At 34.1% G+C, this 25473-nt stretch overlaps 1 protein-coding gene across 1 annotated transcript in view; it reads left to right on the forward strand.

Moving 5' to 3' along the window:
* Window positions 1-25473, forward strand: part of TACR3 (tachykinin receptor 3) — an 89350-nt gene that overhangs the window by 40362 nt on the left and 23515 nt on the right. Inside the window, exon 3 of the mRNA XM_007080980.3 lies at window positions 734-884. Within this exon, the coding sequence (XP_007081042.2) occupies window positions 734-884 (151 nt within the window). The remainder of the gene's footprint in view (window positions 1-733; window positions 885-25473) is intronic.

Below are 25473 nucleotides of genomic sequence, written 5' to 3' on the forward strand. Positions count from 1 at the left end.
CAGGTGCCCCTACATCCTTATCATTTTGACTTAAATCTATAAAAACGTAGAATTTAGTTTGCTAATTTATAGTATCTTGACACTAACAGATGTCACTAACAGATGTGACTAACAGACCCGAATGTTATTTACCAAATTAATAATGCTATCAAATATGTCATGACATTAGAAATGCATGTAAATGTCTTTACCTGATTTTTTAAATTATAGTCATATATCTTGTGGATCCAGTGTGGTTTAGAATATCTAGTTACATTTTTTTCTTTGGATAAAAACAATTTATTTCAAATATTACTGATGTTGCAAGGGTATATAGAATAATTTTGCATATGAGAAAATACCTGTCAGTTGATTTGTTTATTCTGTCTCATCTTTTCGTCTCTAATGATAAATTTAATTAGGTTAGCTCAACAATTACCAAGCAGAGAAATGGCATTCGTCCAGAACCTCTAGGCAAGGAGAGCATGGGCAGTTTAAATAGCACTGCAATGCAGCTATACTTTTTGTATATGAATCAAAGATTGGCAAGGATCAGCTGGTAGCATTTGGACAAATATAGTAGACAAGAGCATGATATTTTGATAAATTTGTGAAATGAGGACTCGGAGAAAATGTGGAAATCATCCTTTGGAATTTTCAGTTATGATTTAAAAGAAAATGAATTCAAAGTTCCCCACATATTGCATCTCAATATGATCTTCAGCTTGCGTTTGTTTGTTTTTATTTCTTGCAGCTACCATATTATTGTCATTGTACTGGTGTACTGTTTTCCATTGCTCGTCATGGGTGTCACATACACCATTGTTGGAATTACTCTTTGGGGAGGAGAGATCCCAGGAGACACCTGCGACAAGTACCATGAGCAGCTAAAGGCTAAAAGAAAGGTACTGTTCATATAATTTTACCCAGCATTTGTGTAAGCGGCTCATCAGAGGGGAAAAACCTAGTTATGACATTTTAATATAATATGATTTAATGCTTTCCTCCTATTTTTTTGTCTTGTTTTCTTTCTTTTTATCAACTCTTTCTTTTAATTTCTTTTTGTCTTCTAGAAGCACTATCCATGTACAGAATCGGTCTGGAATAGTCACTTTCTTACAGGACTTTTATTTACCTTTTATAGAGTATTCTCAATTACTCCACCTGCAACTTATGAAATTTCACTTTAAGCCCAGTGATTATATTTCTGCAGCTGTAGCTATCTTTGTCCTTTATTGAACAGAATGCCTCGGATGCCCTCTAATCATCCAGCAGTTTCCTTTATCCCCAGGATCTCTCTTAGTATGTGCTATAGTTTCCTAATATCCATCTTTCTATCCCTCTCCCACGCCTCCTGCCCCTCCCCTACCTCCAACCCGCCCCTCCCCTCCCTCATCCCCATCTGTACACAGCCATCATGTATGTCTGATTAAGAGATGAGAGCCGCATTAATATTCTTCTACAACTTATTGGGTGCATGAAAAAGCTTACTTTTGAACAATTCACATGAAACAAAAAGCTTCTAAAGATTATTATATTGACATTTTACTAGGATTATTTTTTTCATTAAGATGTTTTTACTATCATGTGACTCAATATGTGAAATTTTAAACAAATGTGTGGAGTTAAAAAGAATCTTACAGTCATCTATTCCATCTTTCTCTCTTCAGTCGATGTATTCCTAATGCAAATCAGAAATGCTTTCCCAAAGATAAGAGTCATACTGATTATGCCAATTATTATTTATTCCATTTACGATTCACTTATTTATGTAGAACTACTACCTACTACATGGACACTTCCCTTAAAAAACACTCAACAATTTAAAAACCACTTACCTACAAACACTCACTTAACAAAGATCAATCAGGTTTTAAAATCTAATGTAGAAATTTGATTCTATTTTAGTACTGATATGTTTTTCCTCTGTTATCGGTAAATAGTAGAACATAAGACTTATGTTCAGTTAACATTTCACCATGGTCTCTAGTATTTGGAAACAAAAGAGTAAGCGTGAAGTTCACATTAATTTAGTCATTTCAGCCTATAATATTATGTATTTATTTCTCTTTCAAAAAATTACCTTAAAAATGAAGTACACAAACAACTAAATCATGCCTTTAGCATCTAAAAAAATTAAAATTTAAAATTTAAAAAAAGCCTCTAAAACTAGAAGAATTTCAACAACATGGTGACCTTAAATGAATAGTTTCTCTTTCTACTTTGTAATTTCAACCCTCACTTGCTAACATCTTGCTCATATTGCAAGATACTCTTTGCAGGTACTATTTTCTTATAGCTATACGTCAGGTTCATCACATTAAATAACTGATACGGGTTTCAGAATAATGTCTGTCTTTGTACTACTCGCCTAGTTTCTCATCTTTCATTTCCTTCTTATGGCTTAGGCATCTTTTTTTTTTTCTTTTTTAACATTTTTTTCCCTGTTTACTCCTAAACAAATTAAAATAAGCCCAGTATTTGTTGATTATAGTTCTCTTTTTCTCATATACATGTGATATCTTCTAGCAAGAAATGAAAAGTTAATCTAAGTGTTCCTCTTTATTTTTTATTTGAGTCCCAGGGACAGGAAAAGCAAGAAAGAATATTTTTGTCTTTGGCCTTATATACCTGATGAAAGTAAGGCATAAATATTTAATTTTTATTTCATTACTCTTCAATTTCAAAGTATGAATATCAACTCAAACTGAGAGAGTGACCCTTCTAGAACATTTTAAGAAAGTCAGACATTTAAAAGCTCCAGTGCATATTTCTCTGAGATTGTGTTCTGGGCTAAAATAATACAAAATGACATTCATGCCATGAACTTCTCATAATAAATCAACTTGTCCTTGGATTTCGTTCACAGGCATTTATCAGTATGGTCATCAGTATCTCAGAAGTAATACTCATTTTGTCTAAAAATTTAAAATTTCAAAATTGAGCTGGCTTTCCTCTTAATTTCTTTATTTGTACCCAAAATTAAAATATTGTCTGATATGGCTTGGAATATAGTTTTTTATCTAGTAATCATATATTTTTTTTAATGTATGTTTATTTTTGAGAGAGAGAAAGACACAACATGAGCAGGGGAGGGGCAGAGAGAGAGGGATACAGAATCCAAAGCAGGCTCCAGGCTCTGAGCTGTCAGCGTAGAGCCTGATGTTGGGCTGAAACCCACAAACCATGATCATGACCAGAGCGAAAGTCAGATGCTCAATCGAATGAGCTACCCAGGTGCCCCATATGATTTTTTTTTAATTTTTTTTTAACATTTATTTATTTTTGACAGAGAGAGACAGAGCATGAGTGGGGGAGGGGCAGAGAGAGGGAGACACAAAATCTGAAGCAGGCTCCAGGCTCTGAGCTGTCAGCATAGAGCCCAACGTGGGGCTGGAACTCACAGACCACGAGATCATGACCTGAGCAGAAGGCGGACGCTCAACCGACTGAGCCACCCAGGCGCCCCGCCCCATATGATTTTTATATTTTAATATGAGAACTTAGGCCAAAAATATAAACCCTGCTCTGGATGAGCATTTTTAATTATATGCTATCTTCTGGAGAATAAATCTTTGATAATATAGATTGGATTTCAGAGATTAAACAAGAGAGTATTGGTTATAACAGTGCAAATTCATCATGACCATGGGGGGAAACAACTCCATAAGAAACTCTCAGCCAGCCTCCTGGTAATAAATAAGTAGTGGAACCCCCAAATACATGAATAAATGAAAGCTTAAGAAATTTTAGTCAAATCACTGAAATCTTTGCAACTGTTGAGAAACATTGCTTTCATTTCTCTTTCTCCCTCAATCTGCAGAAATTGTGCTCAATTTCAAACATTGATTAAATTCTCTGAAGAACAGTCAGTAAAATAAATTACTATGTCTATGTTAAAGAGAATGTATCAATCCAAACATTAAACTAATATGAAACTTTCAGATAATTGAAGATTAACTTCCCTGTTCAATCTTTACATATGTCCTACCTAAGTGTATATATATATATATATATATATATATATATATATATATAGTTTGAAAATAGTACTACTAGTTCTAGCCAACACCAGGTAAAAAGACTAAATATTAGTCCTAAGAAATAAGTTAATACTTCTGGAAATATTTCCTCATTAAAACTGGAGTGCTGAAAATGAAAATCACTATTAAAATCCAATGACTCTACAAAGCTCACTAAACGCTAGAAGGATTGTCTGACATTTGAGTCACATATATAGAACTAGTCTTCCAAAAAAACGGTAACAATCACACTAACAAACTCTTTCTTATATAAGTGTATTTTACAACTTCAAAGCACATTGTATACCTCATTGCACAACCAGATATCCTTAATTTATAGTAAATGTTCTAGATTTTAAATTATTGTATGTTATATACCTATTGGCTTTCAATATAAGACTATTTAAATATGCATATTGAAATAATAATGTACCTTTAATGTAATAAAGTGATTAACTTAAGAATTCTGGCACTTTATTTTTTTAATTTTTAATTTTATTTAAATCCAAGATAGTTAACATATAGTATAGTAATGATTTTAGGGGTAGAATTTAGTGATTTATTTACCTGTAACACCCAGTGCTGATCCCAACAAGAGCCCTCCTTAATGCCCATCACCCAGGTAGCCCATCCCCCCACCCAATACCCCTCCAGCAACCCTCAGTTTCTTCTCTATGGTTAAGAGTCTCCTATGGTTTGCCTTCCTCTCTCTTTTGCTTCTTATTTTTCCTTCCCTTCCACTATGTTCACCTGTTTTGTTTCTTAAATTCCACATTATGAGTGACATCATATGATATTTATCTTTCTCTGACTTACTTCACTCAGCATTATACACTCTAGTTCCATCTTCATTGTTGCAAATGGCAAGATTTCATTCTGTTTGATCGCCAAGTAATATTCCATTATATATATATATATATATATATATATATACGCGTATATATACGCGTATATATACATATATATATGTATGTATATACATATATATATGTATATATACGCGTATATATACGCGTATATATATATATATATACGTATATATATGTGTGTATATATATATATATATATATATATATATATACCACACCATTATACACACACCATTATATATATATCTTCTTTATCCATTCGTCAGTCAACGAACATTCAGGCTCTTTCCATAATCTGGCTACTGTTAGTGCTGCGATAAACATTGGGGTGCATGTGCCCCTTTGAATCAGCATTTTTGTATCCTTTGAGAATCTCGGCACTTCAAACGAGTATTTTCAAATAGTAGCAAATTATAAAGTATTGATTAAAACCACACAATCCCAAAAGTCTTGGCTCTCATTAGTTTTATTATTTTTGTAGTAATTGGTTAATATTCTTGCCAAAGCTCTCCTTCAGGAAATGTGTACTATTTCATACATTACGTTGCTATAATATTCAAATTGAAAATTGAATTTGAAATATTTTTACAAAGTTTTAAGACAGAATGTTTTTCTAACATTATCCTGTTTACTGAACTTGTTATACTAATGCTTACATTCCAGTGTGAGAATAATTTAGTTTCTAGAAGAAAAAACTGACCCTGGTCTACTTTATTCTACTTACAGGTGGATATAGCCACAGATTTTGGCTACCTTTAAAACCCTGGCTAAGATACCATGTATGAAAGTAATCTACTTGAAGTCATAACAATTATACACCAAAATCTGAAACTGCATCTCTTTATGTTGGAATATAAAAAGTCAGATTTTAAATATCTAGTGCAGGGGCACCTGGGTGGCTCAGTCAGTTAAGCATCTGACTTTGGCTGAGGTCATGATCTCACGGCTCATGTGTTCGAGTCCCATGTTGGTCTCGATGATGACAGCTCAGAGCCTGGAGCCTGGTACAGATTCTATCTCCAACTTTCTGTCCCTCCCCTGCTTGCGCACACTCTCTCTCTATATATAAATAATCATTAAAAATTTTTTAAATATCAAATGCATAACTCACAAGCTGATTTAAAATACATTTGCAGTTTAAAAAATCTATACTAGAATGATAGCTCTGATCATAAGCTAAAATTTAATGAATCCCTTTCTTACTGCTATTCTAGATTAAAATCAAATGCAGTATAAGGAGGAAATGAGTAGGGGGTGCTAACATCTCATATTTAGGATGTTTTGGTGAAAGAAATCAAACATACTTTGACTTTTTTCAGCTTTGTCCATATTGTTCCATTTCCTTCAGTTTCTAGGAGTCAGAAAACTAGAGATACTGTCTCATAAACCATTGTAATGCTTATTTGAGTTAGGATCTTATCTACAACTAAATCTACACAGCTACGATTTGAACTCATTCACTTTAGAAACAGAGAAGACTTGCTATCCATCTCTCTCACATAGTATTCTCATAAATTGACTACTTTTGGCAATGTGACATTCCCCTATAAATGATACTAAATTCTTTGCAATGACAAAGCATCTTGGAGTAACCATGTACAACTTAAATTCCAGAAGCTCAGTGATCAGCAAGGTGGAAAAAATAAATTATACTTATTAATAGATATATGCGGTAGACATAAAAAATAGCTTAATACTTTAATTATAATTATTAAATGTATCTATAAGAAAAATAATTGTGGCTAGATAGAGAATGAAAACCAATGATAAGAATTATATCTGATCAACTTTAATTCATTCATCAAAGGTGATTTATTAAAAGTTCCCATTGTGGAAAGACCATTGATAAAGTTGGTCTGATATCAGAAAAAAAAAAAAAAAAAGCTGTCTTGTGATATTCTTTTTTTTGTCTTGTGATATTCTTATAAATCAGGTAAAGAAAAATGGCCCTGTTGCAAATCGCATTAATATTGATTGAATTTGGATGCTCCATGTGTGCTGATGAAAAGAATGAAGTCAGTCTAAATGGAGGCTTTGAGGCGCATGCCACAGAGATCTACTCTTAGTACTAGCTCATTCAGAATTGATAAATAACATGAATATCAATTCTGTGGCCATGATAAATAAGTCTACAGATAGAGACAGAATATTAGATGACTGAATTAATAACTAGGAAGGCCAAGAACACAGTGTCATATGCATGATAAGTTGTCCACACTTGTATGGTCTTGATCCCATGGCTGACCAGAAAGAGCAGGGTTTGGATGTCAGTGACCTCTATTCTAGTTATTGCGCTATCAACATGTGATCTTAGACACATCTCTTTAACTTTATTAGGCCCTGTTTACTGAAGACTGTGGAGGTTTAAAGAAGGCCCCTTTGGGATTAAAATTCTTTGATTCTAATGCCTAGCACCATGCCTTTTACCTAGCAAGCACTTGATTCTTATTGGTATTTCCCTCTTCTCATGCCATTTTCTATCATTTTCAATATGGAGAACCTAAAACTGAATGCAGAATTCAATTCTGGACATTTACACCCAACTCTCATTTTACTCCTTTTAATAAATCAGTGATTTGCATTTAAGATGGCTGTAGATTTTATCAAGACTTAGAGTTGAAATACATTAACTATAAAATCAGTTTTCAAGAAGCCTAGAGCTGCTTGTTTTTTCCTATATATTAATTTAACAAAAAATATAAGTGGAAAATTTCCTGTGATGACATTTAACCAAAGTACAACAACAGCTCAACCACAGGGAGAAAAAGAGTTAGTTTCAGCTTTTCAAATTCACCCTATAAACCCCTTATTCCTAGAAAATTTCCATTAAAATAAGGTGAATCAATCATTTAATAGCACATTTCCTTCTCTGTGTTTTAATATTTACATCAAATTTTATGCTATTAATCTGAACTTCTTCCTAAAAATTGTCTTCCTTTAGCTACCCAGCTGGAGCAAATAAAGTAATACAACATGTGCACATTTTTCTAAAAGAGAACTCGCTGTGCAATGTCAGCAGTGGCAAATGTTCAGATTAACTGAAAATCTGCTGAAATGTTGGCTTTGTGAATAAACTAGAAGTTTGTGTCTGAACTCTTTCTCCATAAGCAATTGTTTAATCCTTATGTTTTTGTTGCAATAAAAACACTTGATATAATTTAGACTTCAAATATTAATACATTATGTAGATGTACAAGCTTGTATATAATGCAGTGTGATTTTCCTATCTTTGTGTTCCTCCTTCATTTCTCTGCCTCTATGACACATTTACATGTATTTCCATGCATCTTTCCCCAATAACTTGGCACAATATTATTATTCATATGATTAATCATAAAACCATATATCCCTTTTCAAATATCTCCATTTTTAAGAAATATACATCTTCTCATGTGTTCTTTCTTTTCAAATGTATATTATCATCCAGGTACAAAACCAGTATTATAATAGCAGGATTTTCTAGGGAAATGAAATCAAGAACTATAAAATATATTTTTAAGTTTCCATCATGTATCACAAAATATCTCCTCCATAAAGAAAAATATTTTAAGCACTTTTATATAGAAGTTCTCGATAATTTATCAACAATTTTTCATTCAGGCACTTTGAGAAAAGTTTGTGCTTTGGCTGGTGGATCAATGAGAATCATTAGAACATATCTGCTTTTTTAACTTTGAAAATTATCTAAATATTTTAGTCCATCAGGACACGATGAATATTTATATGATTGGGTCTTTAAAAACCTTACTGTCTTCAAGAAAAAGAACAAAGACCAAAACAAAGTAAAAAAATACTTGAAATTTAGGGTAGATAGGAAGAATATTACCATGAAGTACTTCTAATTGAAACAGTGAAGCTTAAAGAAAATGAATACCTGTTCAGTCCACTAACTTTTACCTCACCTGGGGCTATAACCCGCAATCAGAAGTGCCCCCTGCACCTGAGCTTTGCATTGACTGCAAATGCCACTTGGTTTAAAACCTTTGATTAAATCTTCTCCCTGTTCTCTATGGGTGGCAGTGGATAGGAATCATTTTTAAAAGCCTAGAAAGTTTCTATATATTTATTTCTGCTTTTCCAGTAATACTCAAGAAGAGTAATTGTTTACTCCTTTTTGAAAAGATGGCACTTTAGGAGGAAATATCTACAGCCCTTCAGTGCTTGGCAATCACTAGAAAAGATTTCTCTATGGATTACCCATTAATATTTCTCATTCTGCAATCACAGGTGCAGGGAAGATTGGGACCAGGTTCAGAAATCATGGATTTCTCACAGGAAAATTAAGTTTAGTGTGTGAAATCTATAACAAGTGCTACAAAATCAATCTGCAGGAATCTGTTGCATTTCTATACACTGATAACAAACTATCAGAAACAAAAATAAAGAAAATCCCACTTGCAATTGTATCAAAAGAAAGAAAATACCTAGGAACAAATTTAACCAAGGAGGTAAAAGACCTGTACACTGAAACGATAAGGAATTGATGAAAGAAATTAAAGGTAACACAAATAAGTGAAAGTCCAGGCTCAGGGATTAGAAGAATTAATATGTTAAAATGTCCATACTACCCAAAGCAATCTACAGACTCAATGCAATTCCTATCAAAACTCCAATAGGATTTTTTTTTACAGAAATAGAACAAACGATCCTAAAATATGAATGGAACCACACACACACACACACACACACACACACACACACACACAAACACAAAACCCTGAATAGCCAGCTAAAGCAAACTTGGAGGTATCATAAATGGAGGTATTATGATCCTTAATTTCAAACTATATTACAAATGTATAGTAATTAAAATATTATGGCATTAGCATTAAAGCAGACACATCAATCAATGGAACAGAACTGAAAGCCTAGAATTAACTCACACATATATGGTTGATTATTTTACAACAAAAGAGCCAAGAATGTAAAAATAAGAAAAGGAGAGCATGCTCAATAAATGATATTGGGAAAACTAGACAGATACATACAAAAAAAATGAAACTGGACCACTGTCTTACAATTCTCAATACTTCAGGACACACAAACACATAAATGTACACATGAGCATAGTATCAATTATTATAGGTTTTACAAAATCACTCTCTATATGGACAGATGAGATTGAATAAAACTCGTCTACTGATGTGTGTTATCTAAAACTTAGATCCAGCTCAAGTTTATTTATATGAGTTGTGGATTGAGATTCCAGTTTTATTTTCTGGATGCTTCTCTGTTGTATCCACCACTATTTATTGCATAACCCATCGTTTCCAACACTAACTTAAGATGTCACAATTATCATATTCTAAATTCCTCAAATGTGTTTGAGACTCAGTCAACTTTCTATTCTGTTCTATGGAGCTGTTCATGCTCATCACCACATTGGTTAAATTAATGAAACTTTATAATGTATTTTAATATCTAACAGGGCAACTCTCCACTGGATTTGTCTTTTTTCTTTCCAGAATCTTCCTAGCTATTTTTACTTGTTTACTTTTACATAAAAATTTTATAAAAACATTTTGTCTATTTAAAAATGATTTTTGTTTTTGGAATTAGATGGTAACATTTATTAACTTTGGGAGAACTGGACCATAAATATTTAGTAAGGAGAAACAGAAAGGGTTAATGAGTGGATAAACCAATGGCATTCTTTTATGTTACTTGAGACAATTGAATGTAATGACTGGGAGCAGAGATTCTTAGTGTGCCAAGTTCAAATGCTGACTCTGGGGCATATCTTGGGTAGTACAAACTACCTGAGCCCCAGAGAGGCTACAACCCCTATAAAATGAAGTGAAAATAATAATAATGCATGGATATCCATATGGTTGTATAGACATTAAATGAAGCAATACATGTTAAGTCTCCAAAAAGTACCTAGCTCATAGCACTGTTCTCAGTGGGGCACCTGGGTGGCTCAGTCAGTTAAGCGTGCGACTTCGGCTCAGGTCATGATCTTGCGGTTCGTGAGTTCGAGCCCCGCATCGGGCTCTGTGCTGACAGCTTGAAGCCTGGAGCCTGTTTCAGATTCTGTGTCTCCCTCTCTCTCTGACCCTCCCCCATTCATGCTCTGTCTCTCTCTGTCTCAAAAATAAATAAACGTTAAAAAAAAATTTAAAAAAAAGAACTGTTCTCAGTAATTGATATCTGTTACTTTAGGCACTTTACCATGAATATACATGCCAGTATTGTAGAGATCAGAAAGCATCATGTGGTAGCAAATTAAAGAGGTATAAAGTTGGCCATTTGTCTTTTTAAACATAATATTGACCTACATTGTGTCTGTGCTCTTAATCCCCTTCATTTATATCATCCATCCGTCCACCTGCCTACACTGACTTCCCTCCACATACATATTATTTAATTCTCATAATAGCTATATGAATTTTTCTTGCTTTACAGAAAAAATGAAACCAAGTCTCAAACTTATAAAACTAGTAAGTGGCAGAACTTGGACTTGAATCCTGGTCACAAGTTTTTAGGGCTGTGTTCTTTTAGAGAACTAGTTGAAAGACCCAGGTTTCAGAATGATACCTTATGTCTGTTACTTGTATTATACAAGGTACATTCCTATATCTTGTCTGTACTGACCTTCATAATTTCCACAGTAAGTAGGCCTCATGGAAGGTATTTCCTTCCATTCAACAAATGAGGGAATTAAAGCTGTAGGAAGGTGAACGTTGCCCAAACTTAAACAGCTGGTAGTTGTACACATGGAACCCATTTAGTGCTATGGAATGCAAGATAACCATTCCTTCCATTACGTTCAACGCAAAGAATTGGCAGCTACACTTAACCAATATTTTGCTCATTAAAGTTTTCTGCCTGGTCATTCTGTTACACATCCGAACTTACTCTAGAATAGTGCTGTCCAATGGAAAGTTCTGTAATGAAGGAAAGGTTCCATATCTGCCATGTCCAATGTGGTAGTCATTAGCCACATGTATCCAATGAATTAACATCAAGTACAGCTACTATAACAAGAAATGAAAATTATTTTATTTTTTTTATTTATTTATTATTTATTAAAATAAAATTTAAATCATCACATCTGGGTAGTAACTGCCATATTCTTATCAGTGATGCTCTAAAAAGGCATAAGAACAATAAACCAACTAATTATTATACAACCAGTGTTTACTCTCACTTACTGTGATAATATAGTAAGAATTGAAGAAAATTAGCAATTCTACCATTAAATTCTTAGAAAAAATAAGATTCTTTTAACATTTTGCTTATAGGATTCTGGTATTTGAAATATTTTTTCTCTATTCTTGATTCTTAATACGTGTCTTGTGTATTTCAACTGTATTGTGTCACATATATACTTATTTTTGCTAAGTTTCTTAAGCCATAAGTAAAGATTTCTTTGTAACAAAAGGGCCATCATGACTTCGTTGCATTTCTGACATCATACCTAAAACAAACACATGTAACATATTTGTGCAGGGTTAATGGGAAAAACAAAACAAAACATGAACTGTGGAGTCACATCGGCTGGTTTGATTCCTGGATTGTCAGCTACTGGTTCTCTGACTCTTAATCTCTCACCCTCCATTTCTTATTCATAAAATACCAAAATACTTTTTCTTTTCTAAAAACTTTTTGATGAGGGATAATCAAGATAATGTATGTATTAAAGTGTCTGGTACCTAATGCTCATGAATATGCGATTCCAGTCTGCTCTCACTTTCATCTATTCGTGAGACAAAAATAAACCTAATTATGATCACCAATAAAAAGTATAATGCTTATGGTAGCTTTATAAAAGCAACAAGCATTTGTTGTGCTTGTTCTGTGCCAGACACTTGATTTCAGTACTTTAAATAGATTAGCCAATTTAATTCTGACCACCACATGGGGAAGGAACTATTATTATTTCATTTTACAGATGAAGAAGCAGTCAATAGATAGGTTAAGGAACAGCCTCATCTATTGAATAATAAAGATTTGAAGTCAGCAAATCTTATTCTAGAGAATGTGTTCTTAACCTATTACACTGATCATTTCTGTATGTTGCTCAAGGGGGAAATAAATAAGATAAAGTAGTTCTTTACTTATTTTTTGATTTGTTTAATTACCAATAATACAATTGAATTACATTATTATAATATTTACTGACATTCTTTTTTTTTAAGTTTTACTTATTTAATAATACACCCAACATGGGGCTTGAACTCACAACCCTGAGATCAACAGTCACACCCTCCTCCAACTGAGCCAGCCAGGTGCCCCATTTTTATTGACATATTCTGAGTTAAAAGGCATTTGAAGATTAAACTAACCAAAATATATAACAATGTTTTGGAAAAATAATTATTTCCCAGTACCAGCAGCCAATTTAAAATTTATTTCTAGTACCAGCAATCAACTTAAAAATTAATTCTTAATAAACAATTCATCAGTAAACTTCTTAGTTAACTGCGTGCAGTTACCAAACTGAAGAGGCGTCTTCTTTAGATATGTAAAAATGTGCACTAAAAATGTGTTTCTGATCATTACAAATCATAAAAATTCTCCAAATTTTCATAAGAAGAACATTATATCACATCCTCTGAAGGATAATAATAGTGAATATAGGCACAACCACCTACTGAGCATCGTGAGCACAAATTCCTCTGCTCATCTCTCTTGCTCCTTCCTTCCATTCTCCACACCAACAACCTACTGAAGCCCAAGTCAGAGGTGCAGAGAAAACTCCTTCTGCCAGAACTACCTGCTCCGATTTACATTTATTTTATTTCAACTTTTTATTATTTCCAATTCATTTTTAAAAACCTTTCAACCAATGCAGAAAATTCCATTGATAGCATTGTTCCTCTTTACTAGAGGTAACTACTTAATAACAGGTTAGTAAAACATTCTTTGAAAGAGATGAATTGCCGAGTGATCATTTATGCAGCTATTTTTGTGCTTCCAAAAGGAAGAGAGTGAATATCACCTGTTTTCTTCTATTCCTATTTAATTTTGCATCATTGTCATACAGGCCGTGTTAATAGTCATGTGTAGTCTTCAGCTTCTGACACTTTGTCAGCAGGGGATGATTCTAGCTGTTTATTCAGCATGGTGACAGATTGATTGGTACTGACTCATATTTATATACTTTCTCCAGCTTCCATTTCAAAAGACCCCATTTGTTGGAACAAGAGCTAACTTGGGATACCTGTGGTAAAAAAAATTAAAGCAAATACAGCTAACCTAAACCCTAAGAAAATGAGCTCATAAAACCAGATGGCCATTTTTTTAAGCAATTCAAATGAAGACAGAAATCCTCTCATTCAAATTCATAGTAAATAAGCTAGCATGGACCTCTGTTACTTTATTCATTTTTGAAATAAATGGCCATTAGGATTATAAAATCTAGATTTGATAACATCGATACTCAATGTTTCTTTAGTTAACTATTTTTAATTATAATAAGATCAGAAGCTTAAGCACTGATGGGTGGATGGATGGATGGATGGATGGATGAAAGAATAAGGTTTTGAATCAGCTACCTACTCATGAGTCACGTATATGATCTCATTTAATAGTCTAACTCTGAGGTTCTACTGTACTATCTAACAGATGATGTAACCAAGGTTTAGAGAGTTTAACTTGCTTAAAATTATGTATTAAGTGAGTAGAAGAATCTTATTTGGATCCTAAACTAACACTAAAGCCAAGGAAATAACCCACTGCTATCCTAGTTCCCTTTATACAGTTAGAGTACATTATGCATAATGTCAGTAAAAGAGATTTTAAAAAGGAGGGAAATAATCCATGTTACCATTCTAACACTGTTTAGCTTTTTATACAAGGAATACTCAATACATAAATGTTAAAAAAACAAATTCCTTCCATAAGTTAAATCAGTCTTATTCTATTGTCCATGTAACTCACAGTACATCTCACCTGGATTCATGGATTCATGGATTCATTATCCATGAATGTTCCATTCATAATGGAATTTTATGTTAGATTTTTTTTTTAATTTAGTGCTGACATAATCTTCCATCTTTCTACATGGAATCTCTTATCTGGAAACAGACTGGTCTTTGTTCTTTAATGTATAATTTTCTTCTTCATTCATGACTTTTCATTCCACTTTCAGTACATACAGCTTTGAGGCTGACAAGATTCTTGTTAGAATTTATTTCAATCTTTTCTACCTCTTATCTGATAAAGTAAATCTCTATAAACATTAATGTCTCTTCCCCCTCCCAAGACTAACGTCCATCTCTAAATGCTATACATGTCCTCCTATTTCACATGCTTGAGTAGTTTTTAATGTAAACTTAAAAACTTTTCGCCAGGCTATGTGTGCATACATGAAATATCCACTTTTGTCAACAATGACATATTATTTAATAACCACTTACAATATTTAATTTTAGAATTAAGCTGTATTTAAGTTTGAGTACTTTTAGAGTATTCTAAAAAGTAGAGAATGAAAGAATAAGGTAGATTAAAAAGGCAAATGATCTATATGATCTGAAGAGAAAACAGAGTATTGAAAGAATAAAGTAGATTAAAATTAATTTAAACTTATGCTTGTAGTGTTCCTAAGAAATGTGGGTCATTCTAACACAGGTAAAGCTTCTGATCTATTGTAGAATACTGAGTAGGAGATATGCCTTACTCACCATTGTATCCTCGGTGCTTAGCATAATGCCTCTGGATGAATGGATGGATGGATGAAAGAAAAAGGTTTTGAATCAGCTACCTACTGATTATATAGATTATAAAATGTGAAGTCACCTGATGTGACTTGTTAAAAGTCAAAATCATTGAAGGGAAGAATGAGGTCTGGAATTTAGACTTCCTGAGCTCCACCCTGCTATTCTGCCCCTCATCCCAGCACACACAGGAAAGATTTTAGTCTAAATCTGCAGAATAAGGGCCAGTGTCTTCAGAACTATGTTAATATCCTCAGCACTAAAAATGAAGTCTACTTATCTATTGCTGAATGAGTTAAACTGCTCTTAAAAAGTTTTCATATTTCATTAAATAAAAGTATTTTTCAGCCCAGCCACAAGTAAAATATGGTATAGGACTTTCCCTATTGTACAGATTCTTGATACAGTATTCCAGTAGGCTAAGAAGTCTAGTCAGTAAAAAGACTTTATATCATGCATATAATACTCATTATACAATTCTAAATCCCTTTAGTATCAAACTATGCTAGAAAAAAAAATGCCTCTTTTCATAAAGGAGAAAAACACATCCCTGCACCTTATTCAGCTTTTTAAAGACCCTGTTTCTAAATTCAGCCCCATTCTGGGGTACTGGGGATTAGAACTCTAACACACGAATTTGGGAGGGGGACACAATTCAGCCCTTATCAATATCAAATATAAATTGCCTGGCCATGTAAAATAATTAATCAAGAGGTTCAGTTAACAGAATGATGGGTAGCAGGGGTATACTTTTATGCTTAAGTTTTTCGTAAATCCATAGCAGACTTGCTAGCCTAGCAAACATTTCCACAAACTTCCCATTCTGCCCCATGCCCTCAGCTGGTAACTTCAGCTATAAGTCTTTTTCCTAAAAAAAGAAAAAAGAAAAAAGAAAAAAAAAAGAAGAAAGAAAACTCCCTTCCAAAAACCCAAAGAATACATTGAAGAACAAGCTTTTTTTTCTTAGTGCCCCTTTGGTTGACAACTAGGACACAGGGGTTGACAGAATCAAGGGCTCTCTCTCTCTGCTGGAGGCAACCAGTACAAGATATCAGATTAAATTAGCCACTTCAGCCACTGGAGGAGCAGCTATGTGAATTCCACATGTGTAAGTATAGAGCTCACCGTGGATCTACCTTGGTTAGGTAACAGAATATGCATATCAGTTATATTTCAAAATAACTGCCAGATATGATTTAGGAGTGTTGAGGTGATGTGGTGGAGAAAGGTGCAAGGAAAATGTATGAGTTCGATAGAGAAGCCATAATTAAGAACCACAGACTAAGTGACTTAAAAACAGAAATTTATTTTCCCGAGACCCTGCAGCCTCAGAAGATCAAGGTGTCGGTAGGGTTTGGTTTCTTTAAGGTCTCTTTCCCTGGCTTATAGATGGCCATCTTCCTCTAGAATCTTCCGGTGAGTTCCCTCAGTATCTAAGTAAGGACAGGAGTCATATTAACTTAGGATCCACCCATATGACCTTCACTGCACCTTATTTAGCTTTTTAAAGACCCTGTTTCTAAATTCAGTCCCATTCTGAGGTACTGGGGGTTAGAACTTTAACACATGAATTTGGGAGGCGGGCACGATTCGGCCCTTAACAAAGAAGTTATTCATAACTTTTAGAAAGAAATCCTCTGATTAAGTCATTTCAGGGTTCTGGAACTTGCTGGCATCAAGGAGTATTTCTATTTCTGCTGTTACAAAGATGTAAGTTCCTTAACAAGTTGAGAGTGGCTAGGTTAGCGCTCCCCTCCACTTCATTCAATAGGCTTATTGTCAACCGAAAAAGTCGAAACCATTTTTGTGTTTGTTTGACTTGAACATTTTACTCTTTTTCATCTTTATTTGGCAGTTTGCTTTTGAGAGCCCTTTCACCACCGTTATCCTCCAGCCCTTTTTTTTTTCATCCCTACCCTCAATGGAACAGTTCCTTTTAAAACTATTTCACCTTCCCATCTTTACACAATCTTTGCAGTGATTCCAAGTGCCCGGCATGATACCTGCACCCCCCCAACCCAGTGATCTATGACTCTTACTCCCCCCTCCCACACATGGTTAATGAGAGCCAGTTCCCAGTAATCTCCCATTTTCATTGACCATTAGTTATGTGACCTGGTTTTTAACTAACTTCATGTATATCACTTTTTCTCGTGTGTCCTGAATGAAAAATGTAAATTTTCCCAAGGACTGTAGATTAGTGGAAAGGGAGAATTTGTCTCTCAAAACATAAAACTCCTTTGGCATGTCTTCCCAAGTCAGCAACCAGGTAATTATGTACATCTCTCTCTCCCTCTTTATCTTCTCTTTCTCCACCTTTCCTTCTTGCAGCCCCTGCTTGATCCATTTCTCTGCTCCAGAAAGACCAATGCACCCACAATTTTTAAAGACAAATTTAGCACTGTCCCAAATTTAGTTCAAACTGTAGCACTGTTCCTATAATTCAAATAAGTCCAAGCTGGCAAATTCCCATCTATGTTTATTACCCTTCTCAGCAAACAATATATCCTTCTTTATACTCAATTTTGCTCCCCTCCAAGACAGGAGATGGTTACAAATAGAAAGATAATGTTGTTGTTGTTGTTGTAGGCATTGTTTCCTGTCACAGTACGTTGCATAACCCCTTTATGTATGTGATTCTAATTGTTTGCTCTATGACTTTTTCAGATGTCTTTCTGCTCCTTTTTTATTTTCATTTCATCTCTGAAAAGATTTCAGAGAGACTTTACTCCTTTGTGTAGATGGCTAATGCTAAAGGACCATGATTCTCTGTACTTCTATATGCTTTCCTCAGTGTATCTCCGAATTTATGTATTTTTTAATACATAATACATAAATACACTTATATTCCTTCCAAAGCTCTCTTTAATCTGTTTTTATTTGGAAATATTTAGAACTGGTGAAGTCGTACATTGTGAATTTTTCTTATGTTTTCATTCTCAGGTATTATCCTCAGATTATTTCTGCCTCATTATTTTATCATTCTCCAACATGATCTGGCAGCATTATACAAATCTCTGAAATAGGAATTTCTAAAGCCTTTTGCCACAGCCATCTAAGCCCAGCTGAGAAGAATGATTTTCACATCGACACCTTAAAGGAACACATACATGTTTCACATATTAGTTCTGTATAGGAAAAGAGCATCTTAAAAGAACTGAAAACAATGAATAGAATAGCAGTTGCATACCAAAAGAGAACAGGAATTCCAGTACTAATTAGAATAAACAACTGGTCCTTCAATGCTATCCATACTGAATAAAAGGCGGAAGATCAAGCATGAGATAGTAATTTCCTTTATATTAACAGCACCTCACTGGAAATTGAAAACTGATGATTGATGGTCATAAGCTTATATACCACAGTTAATCCAGCTTGAATCCCACAGACTGGTTTATTTTCAAACAAGGTTTCATGGACAACTAGAAGACACTGCTTCGTTCACTTGACTGAGAAAATAAACCAGGTCCTATCATCATAATCCCAGGCTACATTCTAGCCATAAGATTTCATAGGACATCTCACAGAACATTTCATCACCAGACCAAGGATTTTTACTAGGAAGGACTCTGTACAGGGAGCTCTAATTCCACTGCTGGGAGACAATTAATAAATCAACTTGCATTTACTTGGAGATCACCTGTAATACACTGAGTGGGAAACCATAGACCTTATAACTCAGTTTCTATTGATCTCCTGTCTTCCTATAAGACATTTTAGAATTTAGGCAACTTTGAGAAAATGATTCAGATGTGAAGGTTTCTACCCACACCTTCCTCAAGTCCCATAGTCCTAAAAGGAAGCATAGTTCAGGAATGTTTTGCTATAGTGATTTCATTTCTTAATACATATGTGATACACAAATGGCTGTTTGATTATATCCATTATATAACAAACCAAAAAATATTTTGCCATAAGCAAAAGGAACTGTTTTCCAGCATGTGAAGTTGTTAATATTTTTTAAAGGTTTTGGAAAAAAGTCACAGAATCCCTGTCTTTGGGTGATTGAACAACACAGATCAGATTCTCATCTCTCTTCAATATGTTGCCTCACACACAATCATCTTTTTTCATCCAACTAAAGTACCAGGTTATATTAGTTGGATGAAAAAAAAAAAAAAGCTTCTAGGTTTTTTTTTTTTAGCTTCTAGTTTTGTTTATATTAATTTTAAGAAGAAAAGGATGCATCTATTCATTTTGAATTCTCTTTTATTTAATTTTTCAGAGAGAGAGAGAGTACACACATGTAGGAGAGGTGCGGTGAGAGAGAGAGAGTAAGCAGGGGAAGGGCAGAGAGTGGGAAAGAGACAGAATCCCAAGCAGGCTCCACACTGTCAGCACAGAGCCTGATGGAAGGGTCAGTCTCACTGACCATGAGACCATGACCTCAGCCGAAATCAAGAGTTGGATAATTAACTGACTGAACTACCCAAGTGCCCCCTTGAATCCTTTTCCTAAGAGTGTTGTAGCTATACTCCAATTTGAGGATGGGTAGATCCAGCAAATGACCTTAAAGCATTTCTACTGGTTTTTGTCTTCCAATTCATTCTGATTCAAACTTCAATATGCATTTCATTTTAATTTTAGGAAGTATGGCTCCTTAAAGCTGGTAAATGCCATTCCCTTAAGGCCTTAACAATGGTCACTTCTGGGTCTGATTGCTCCTTGATCTTAGCTCCACAGCAACACAGCTCTTCTGCAGTACTGAACAATTCCCGGAATTCTATTTGGATTCACTTCAGGGTGGAGCTTATTACTCACAAGGCTCATCGTCTACACACTTCATCACGCTTCTGAGATCTTCCTCTGGCCACAGTGTTCTCATGTTCTTTATCCACGCATTACTTGGGCTCTGATCTTTGCACTTTCCTCTCGAGAGCAGTCTTCCATCAGTTAAACCATCCTTCACTTTACTATGACTCCCCTCAAAATTCAAGCATGCTCATATCTCTTCCATCTCTTGTTTACATCCACTTTCTCCTCTTGTTAACCAATCTTTCACTCCTCTCATTAAAGCTTTGTGGCTTCCAACACACTATTCTGCTGAAACTATTCTTGCCAAAGTTACTTTTGCCATGTTTGTTGCTAAATTCATTGGATATATTCAGTCCTTGACCAGATGGAAGCAATAGATATCTCTGATCACTTCCCACTTGCCATGTCTCTCCTGTGTTATTTGTCTCTTTTCTTGCCTCAGGCCATTCCTCTTCAGTGTCTTTATCTGGCTTTTCTTCCTCTAGCCACCTCTAAATGCTACCCTTTACCCCAGAGGCCCATCCTTCTTATTTTTATAGCTTTTGTATAGCTTTTGTCTTATTGGGATCATTTCATCTACATCAACAACCTTGAAAATTACTTCAAATCTATATCTACATTATGCCCATATCTAGACTTTTCTTCTGAGGTCCAGGCTGTAAGCTCCAGACTAAAATTCTATTAATCATCTCTCACCCCAGTCCTATGTGTAATATAATAAATGTTTCAAAATAAGCTGGTCAAAATGAAATAATCATCTTTATTTCTGAATTCTTCTTCCCCAGTTCATAGAATATTACTAATAGCTGTAGAATGGCCCAGACAAAACAGAACAAAAAACAAAACAACCAACAACAACAACAACAAAACCTGGAAATAATCTGTAACATCTCCCTTTTATCAACCGAAATAGAATCAATAACAAGGTCAAATTAACTCTGAAAGCACTCAGATTAACTTCTTTCATAAGCTCCAGCTCTACTCTTATTTAGATATACACAATTTCTCCCCAGGTTATATACTTGCCTATGAAAGAACCTCCTGCCTCCATTAAGTCTCACTCAGATAAAATCCATTCCAGTGTCTTCAAAGTGATCTCTCTAAGATCTGAATTTTTTAATGTCCTCCATAAAATCCTTTAATGGCTTCTCTGGCCTATAAACTGCATGTTGCCCCTCCCTAATCTCATTTCCATCTACTCCTCCCAACTTCGTCATCAGCACGTCTTATATTATACACTACATGCAAGTGGGTCAAACCATTTGTACTACTAGAGTAAGGCATAAATTTTGCATATTTTATTTTCTGTGACCAGGACACTCTTCTCCCCTACTCTTTCACCCCTCCTTTTCTGCTCCCCTCACTTGGCTATTTCCTTTCTGTCTTTTGATTATACCACAACCACTTCTTGTAGGAAGCCTCTTTGATACCTCCACCCCAATTTGCATTCAGACACTCACAACATCATATGGAAAAGTCTAGCATGCGACTTACACTACATTATATAGAAAACATCCATTTGCTTAACTATCTCCTCCAACAAACTCTACAAAGCTGAAGAGCAACGTTCATGTGTTATTCATCTTTAGATATTCAACAATTTAGAGAGTGTCTAGCATAATTCAGGAACTCTTATAAATGCTTTTAAAATGAACTAATGAAGCTGTTTCCTTGGATTTTTTTTCTGATGACCAAATGCCCTTGAAAGAAGATTGAAAAACAGTGAGAATTTGATACTTCTAAATTCATAGACATTGAACTTTCAATATTTTGCATAATTTTCACTCCTCATTTTTCTTCTCTACCTATAAGCTTCATGGGGTCTCAAGGTGTATTTTCTTTAATAATTGCCATTCCTCCTGGATGCCTGATGAACATAATGCTCTCAAAGTGGGGACAGATGATAGCTTAATTCTGCCACTCCTTTATTCAAGTGAGTCATTACTTTAAAAATAATTGTTATCATATGTGAAAGTTTATACATAATGTGAAGAATAGAATATTTCAAATGAATCAAAGGTTGCTCTATGTTGCTTGCTTATGTGTCTTAAGCCATTACTCAAGTGAATCATGGTCTCCTAATATTATGACTCAAATATTAAAAGATCATGACTCATTTTGGCTCTCCAAATCTGGTTTTAATTTTTGATAAGACATTGTACACTAATTTTCATGTTTTATAAGTTGCTAACAAGAATAGACTCCAGTCAAAAATAGCAACAATTAATGGGAACTCAACACTTCAATGATTTTGCTAGTTTAAAGGTTCTAAGAAAATTATTCTTCTCTTCTAGTAGTGATAGAAAAAAATTGTATTATAGGAGTATAATTTTGGAAAGTGATATGAAATACTGACAAAATGAATCAAGTGTTATCAAGTAATTATCAGTATTCACATAATCATAATTGAAATGATATCTAATACCTTGTATTGATTTCAGGTATTGTTATAACATTTTCATTTGTAACAGTTTTGATATATCTCCTGAGAGCCTACATCTTTTAATTCATTATAATCACCTTTTCCTATAACTATTTTAACATATTTATCATAGTTATTTACAGGCCTTATATGCGAACTGCAGAACCTATCGACTCCTCCTTTCCTTGATTATGGATCACATTTTTTATATGTGCTTATATAATAATTTTTGGTTTTATACTGGATATCATGAGATAGGATGTTAAGAGACTCTGTATGCTACTATCTTCATCTGAAAACTGCTGTGCTTTCTTCTAGTGGTCAAATTACTGGTGCATCATTCAAATTTGTGGAAATTGGTTTTATATTTTGTTAGGGTAAATCTATTTTAGTTTTGCCCTTAGTTTTAGGGTTAATCTCTTAACTGTGGGTATAGTATTTACTCTTAAAGCCTAGCTCTTCTGGAAAAACCCAAGATGTTTACTGAGACCGTCTAATTTGGTGAGACTCAAACTCTAAAATTCTGTCTCCCCCTTTAGAAGTGGCTGCTAAAATCTCTCCACTCTTGCATCCTTTTAGCTATTGTTTACCTCCCAAATTGCTCATAGCCTTGGTCCTGCACATGTGAGTGCAGGACGGCCAAGGACTTAGGAAAAGTTTGTATACATGTTCACTCTCCTTTTGATCACTCTCCAGTGTTACGAAACGGTTTTGCTGTTGTTACTGTTGTTTATATTTTTTTAAGAATTTATAACTATTTGGGGGAAAAATGAATTATGTGTGTACACACATATACATATGTGTACCTGTGTGTATACATATACAAGCTACTGTCTATGTACTGTATGCAATACAGTATACCCTCTATACATACTTGTATACATTATATACAAGTTACATAATATATTAGTAGGGGTTTTTTTGGAAACATCTTTATATATGTCCTGTCCTTTATCTTTGGTTGTACCTTTTGTGCTGTGTAGTGACCCACGAACTTGGACTAATGTTTCATTTCATATTCTCCAATATCCCAGCTAGGAGTTTCCTCTAACACAAGTCATTAGTTTCTGACATTACTGATCTAATTGAACCCCAAAAATTTAATTTTCTAGATCACTTCCAATTTTCCTGACACATGATGAGGAAGACTTAAATTTTCTATTTTAGAATATATTTCTGGAATCATTAGAGCAGAGAATATCACTTTTTCCCAGAAGTTACTCATGCATCTAAAGGAGTAGATACATAGGTTATGTTCTTTTTTCTCAGATAAACTTCACAAACCAACTGAAAACTCAAATAGCAATAGGAAAAAATCCTGAGATTATATGCCTTGAATTGATTTTATGTTCTATGTATTATGGTTAACAGTTAAATGGTCATTACAGTCAAAATGTTTTTTAACTTTTTAAAAATTTTATGATCTTTTTATTGTTCAATTAATAGTTTATTAAGTAAGTTTCACTTTACTAATTTTCCAGTGGTAAAGCTAAAACAAGTATCAACAACAGGACATTTATTAATCTTTTTCTTCCTGGTAATATAATAGTGTTTAATATAGGATAGCTTTTCAAGGGATACGTTTTATCCTGTTATTTTATAGAAATATGTTATACTGGAGAAATGACAAAGCCACTGTTAAGTATAAAATAGTTAGGCTTGTTATTTTCTTTCACTGTAATGGAAAACATAGATTTGATGCCACTTCTCACTTTTTTATTCTCTCTCTTAATATCTCTGTCTCTATCATTCACAATCTCACACACACACACACACACACACACACATACATGAATAACAGGGACTATAATGAAAAAAGAGTTGTTTTTTAAACTCCTATTGTCTGCACATTTTCTGTTATAAAATTTGACAAAATTTCTTGGCTCTCTAGTACTCAGTCTGCATTTTACCCATTATCCCCCTGTTGCCACCATAGCCTCTCTTCGCCTTTAAAAAAGGCATGTTCATAGTCAATTTAGGCCAGTGTATCAATGACTTAAAACACACATATAAATTAGTCAGATTTGGGAATAAAATAAAAATGAATATCTCAGCATGCCCAGAGTATCTTATGAGCCCGGCATCCACATTTCCATTTAAACATCACAACCCCCTGCATGATGAGTGTTCTTGTCTTTTCCCTCCTAGTAACACTATTTATATGAAGAAAGATTAAGTAATTTTCTGAAGGCCACATAGCTGTTTCTGAACAAGGCCTAGATTTAACTCAAGTCTTAGAGTCTAGTGTTCTTGACACCATATATATTTCTGTGCAATGAAGTCTTCAAGGTTTCCTTGTAACTATTCCAGAGAGTCTGTGCTTAAACATACACCACTGATTAGCCATTTGATGAATGATTAAAATTTTTTGGTCTCAACTCTAAATAGAACCAACTTAATAAATCCTTAAAATATCAGGGAAAGAATTCCTCTCTGCAGCTCCTTAAATAAATTCTGTGTTTTGGGTCTCTCCAAATTTGGAAATCATTCTTCCTAGGCCAAACAATGAATTGTGATATATTAATATAAATATTAAAACTAACATCAAAAGAAAAACATTACTTTCTAGAAAATATCAATAGATAATTAACAACTCAAAGGAAAAGTCTAGAAAATAAAAGAACTAAACACATCCATAAATGAGCAATTGAAAATATAATATCTTACATTTATTATTGCTAAGGACCAAATTGTGTCCCCCGGACCCCCAAAAATTCACATTTTGAAGCTCCATCCCTAATATGATTGTATTTGAAGATAGGGCC

This window comes from Panthera tigris, chromosome B1 (assembly GCF_018350195.1).
Source record: "Panthera tigris isolate Pti1 chromosome B1, P.tigris_Pti1_mat1.1, whole genome shotgun sequence".
NCBI lineage: Eukaryota > Metazoa > Chordata > Mammalia > Carnivora > Felidae > Panthera > Panthera tigris.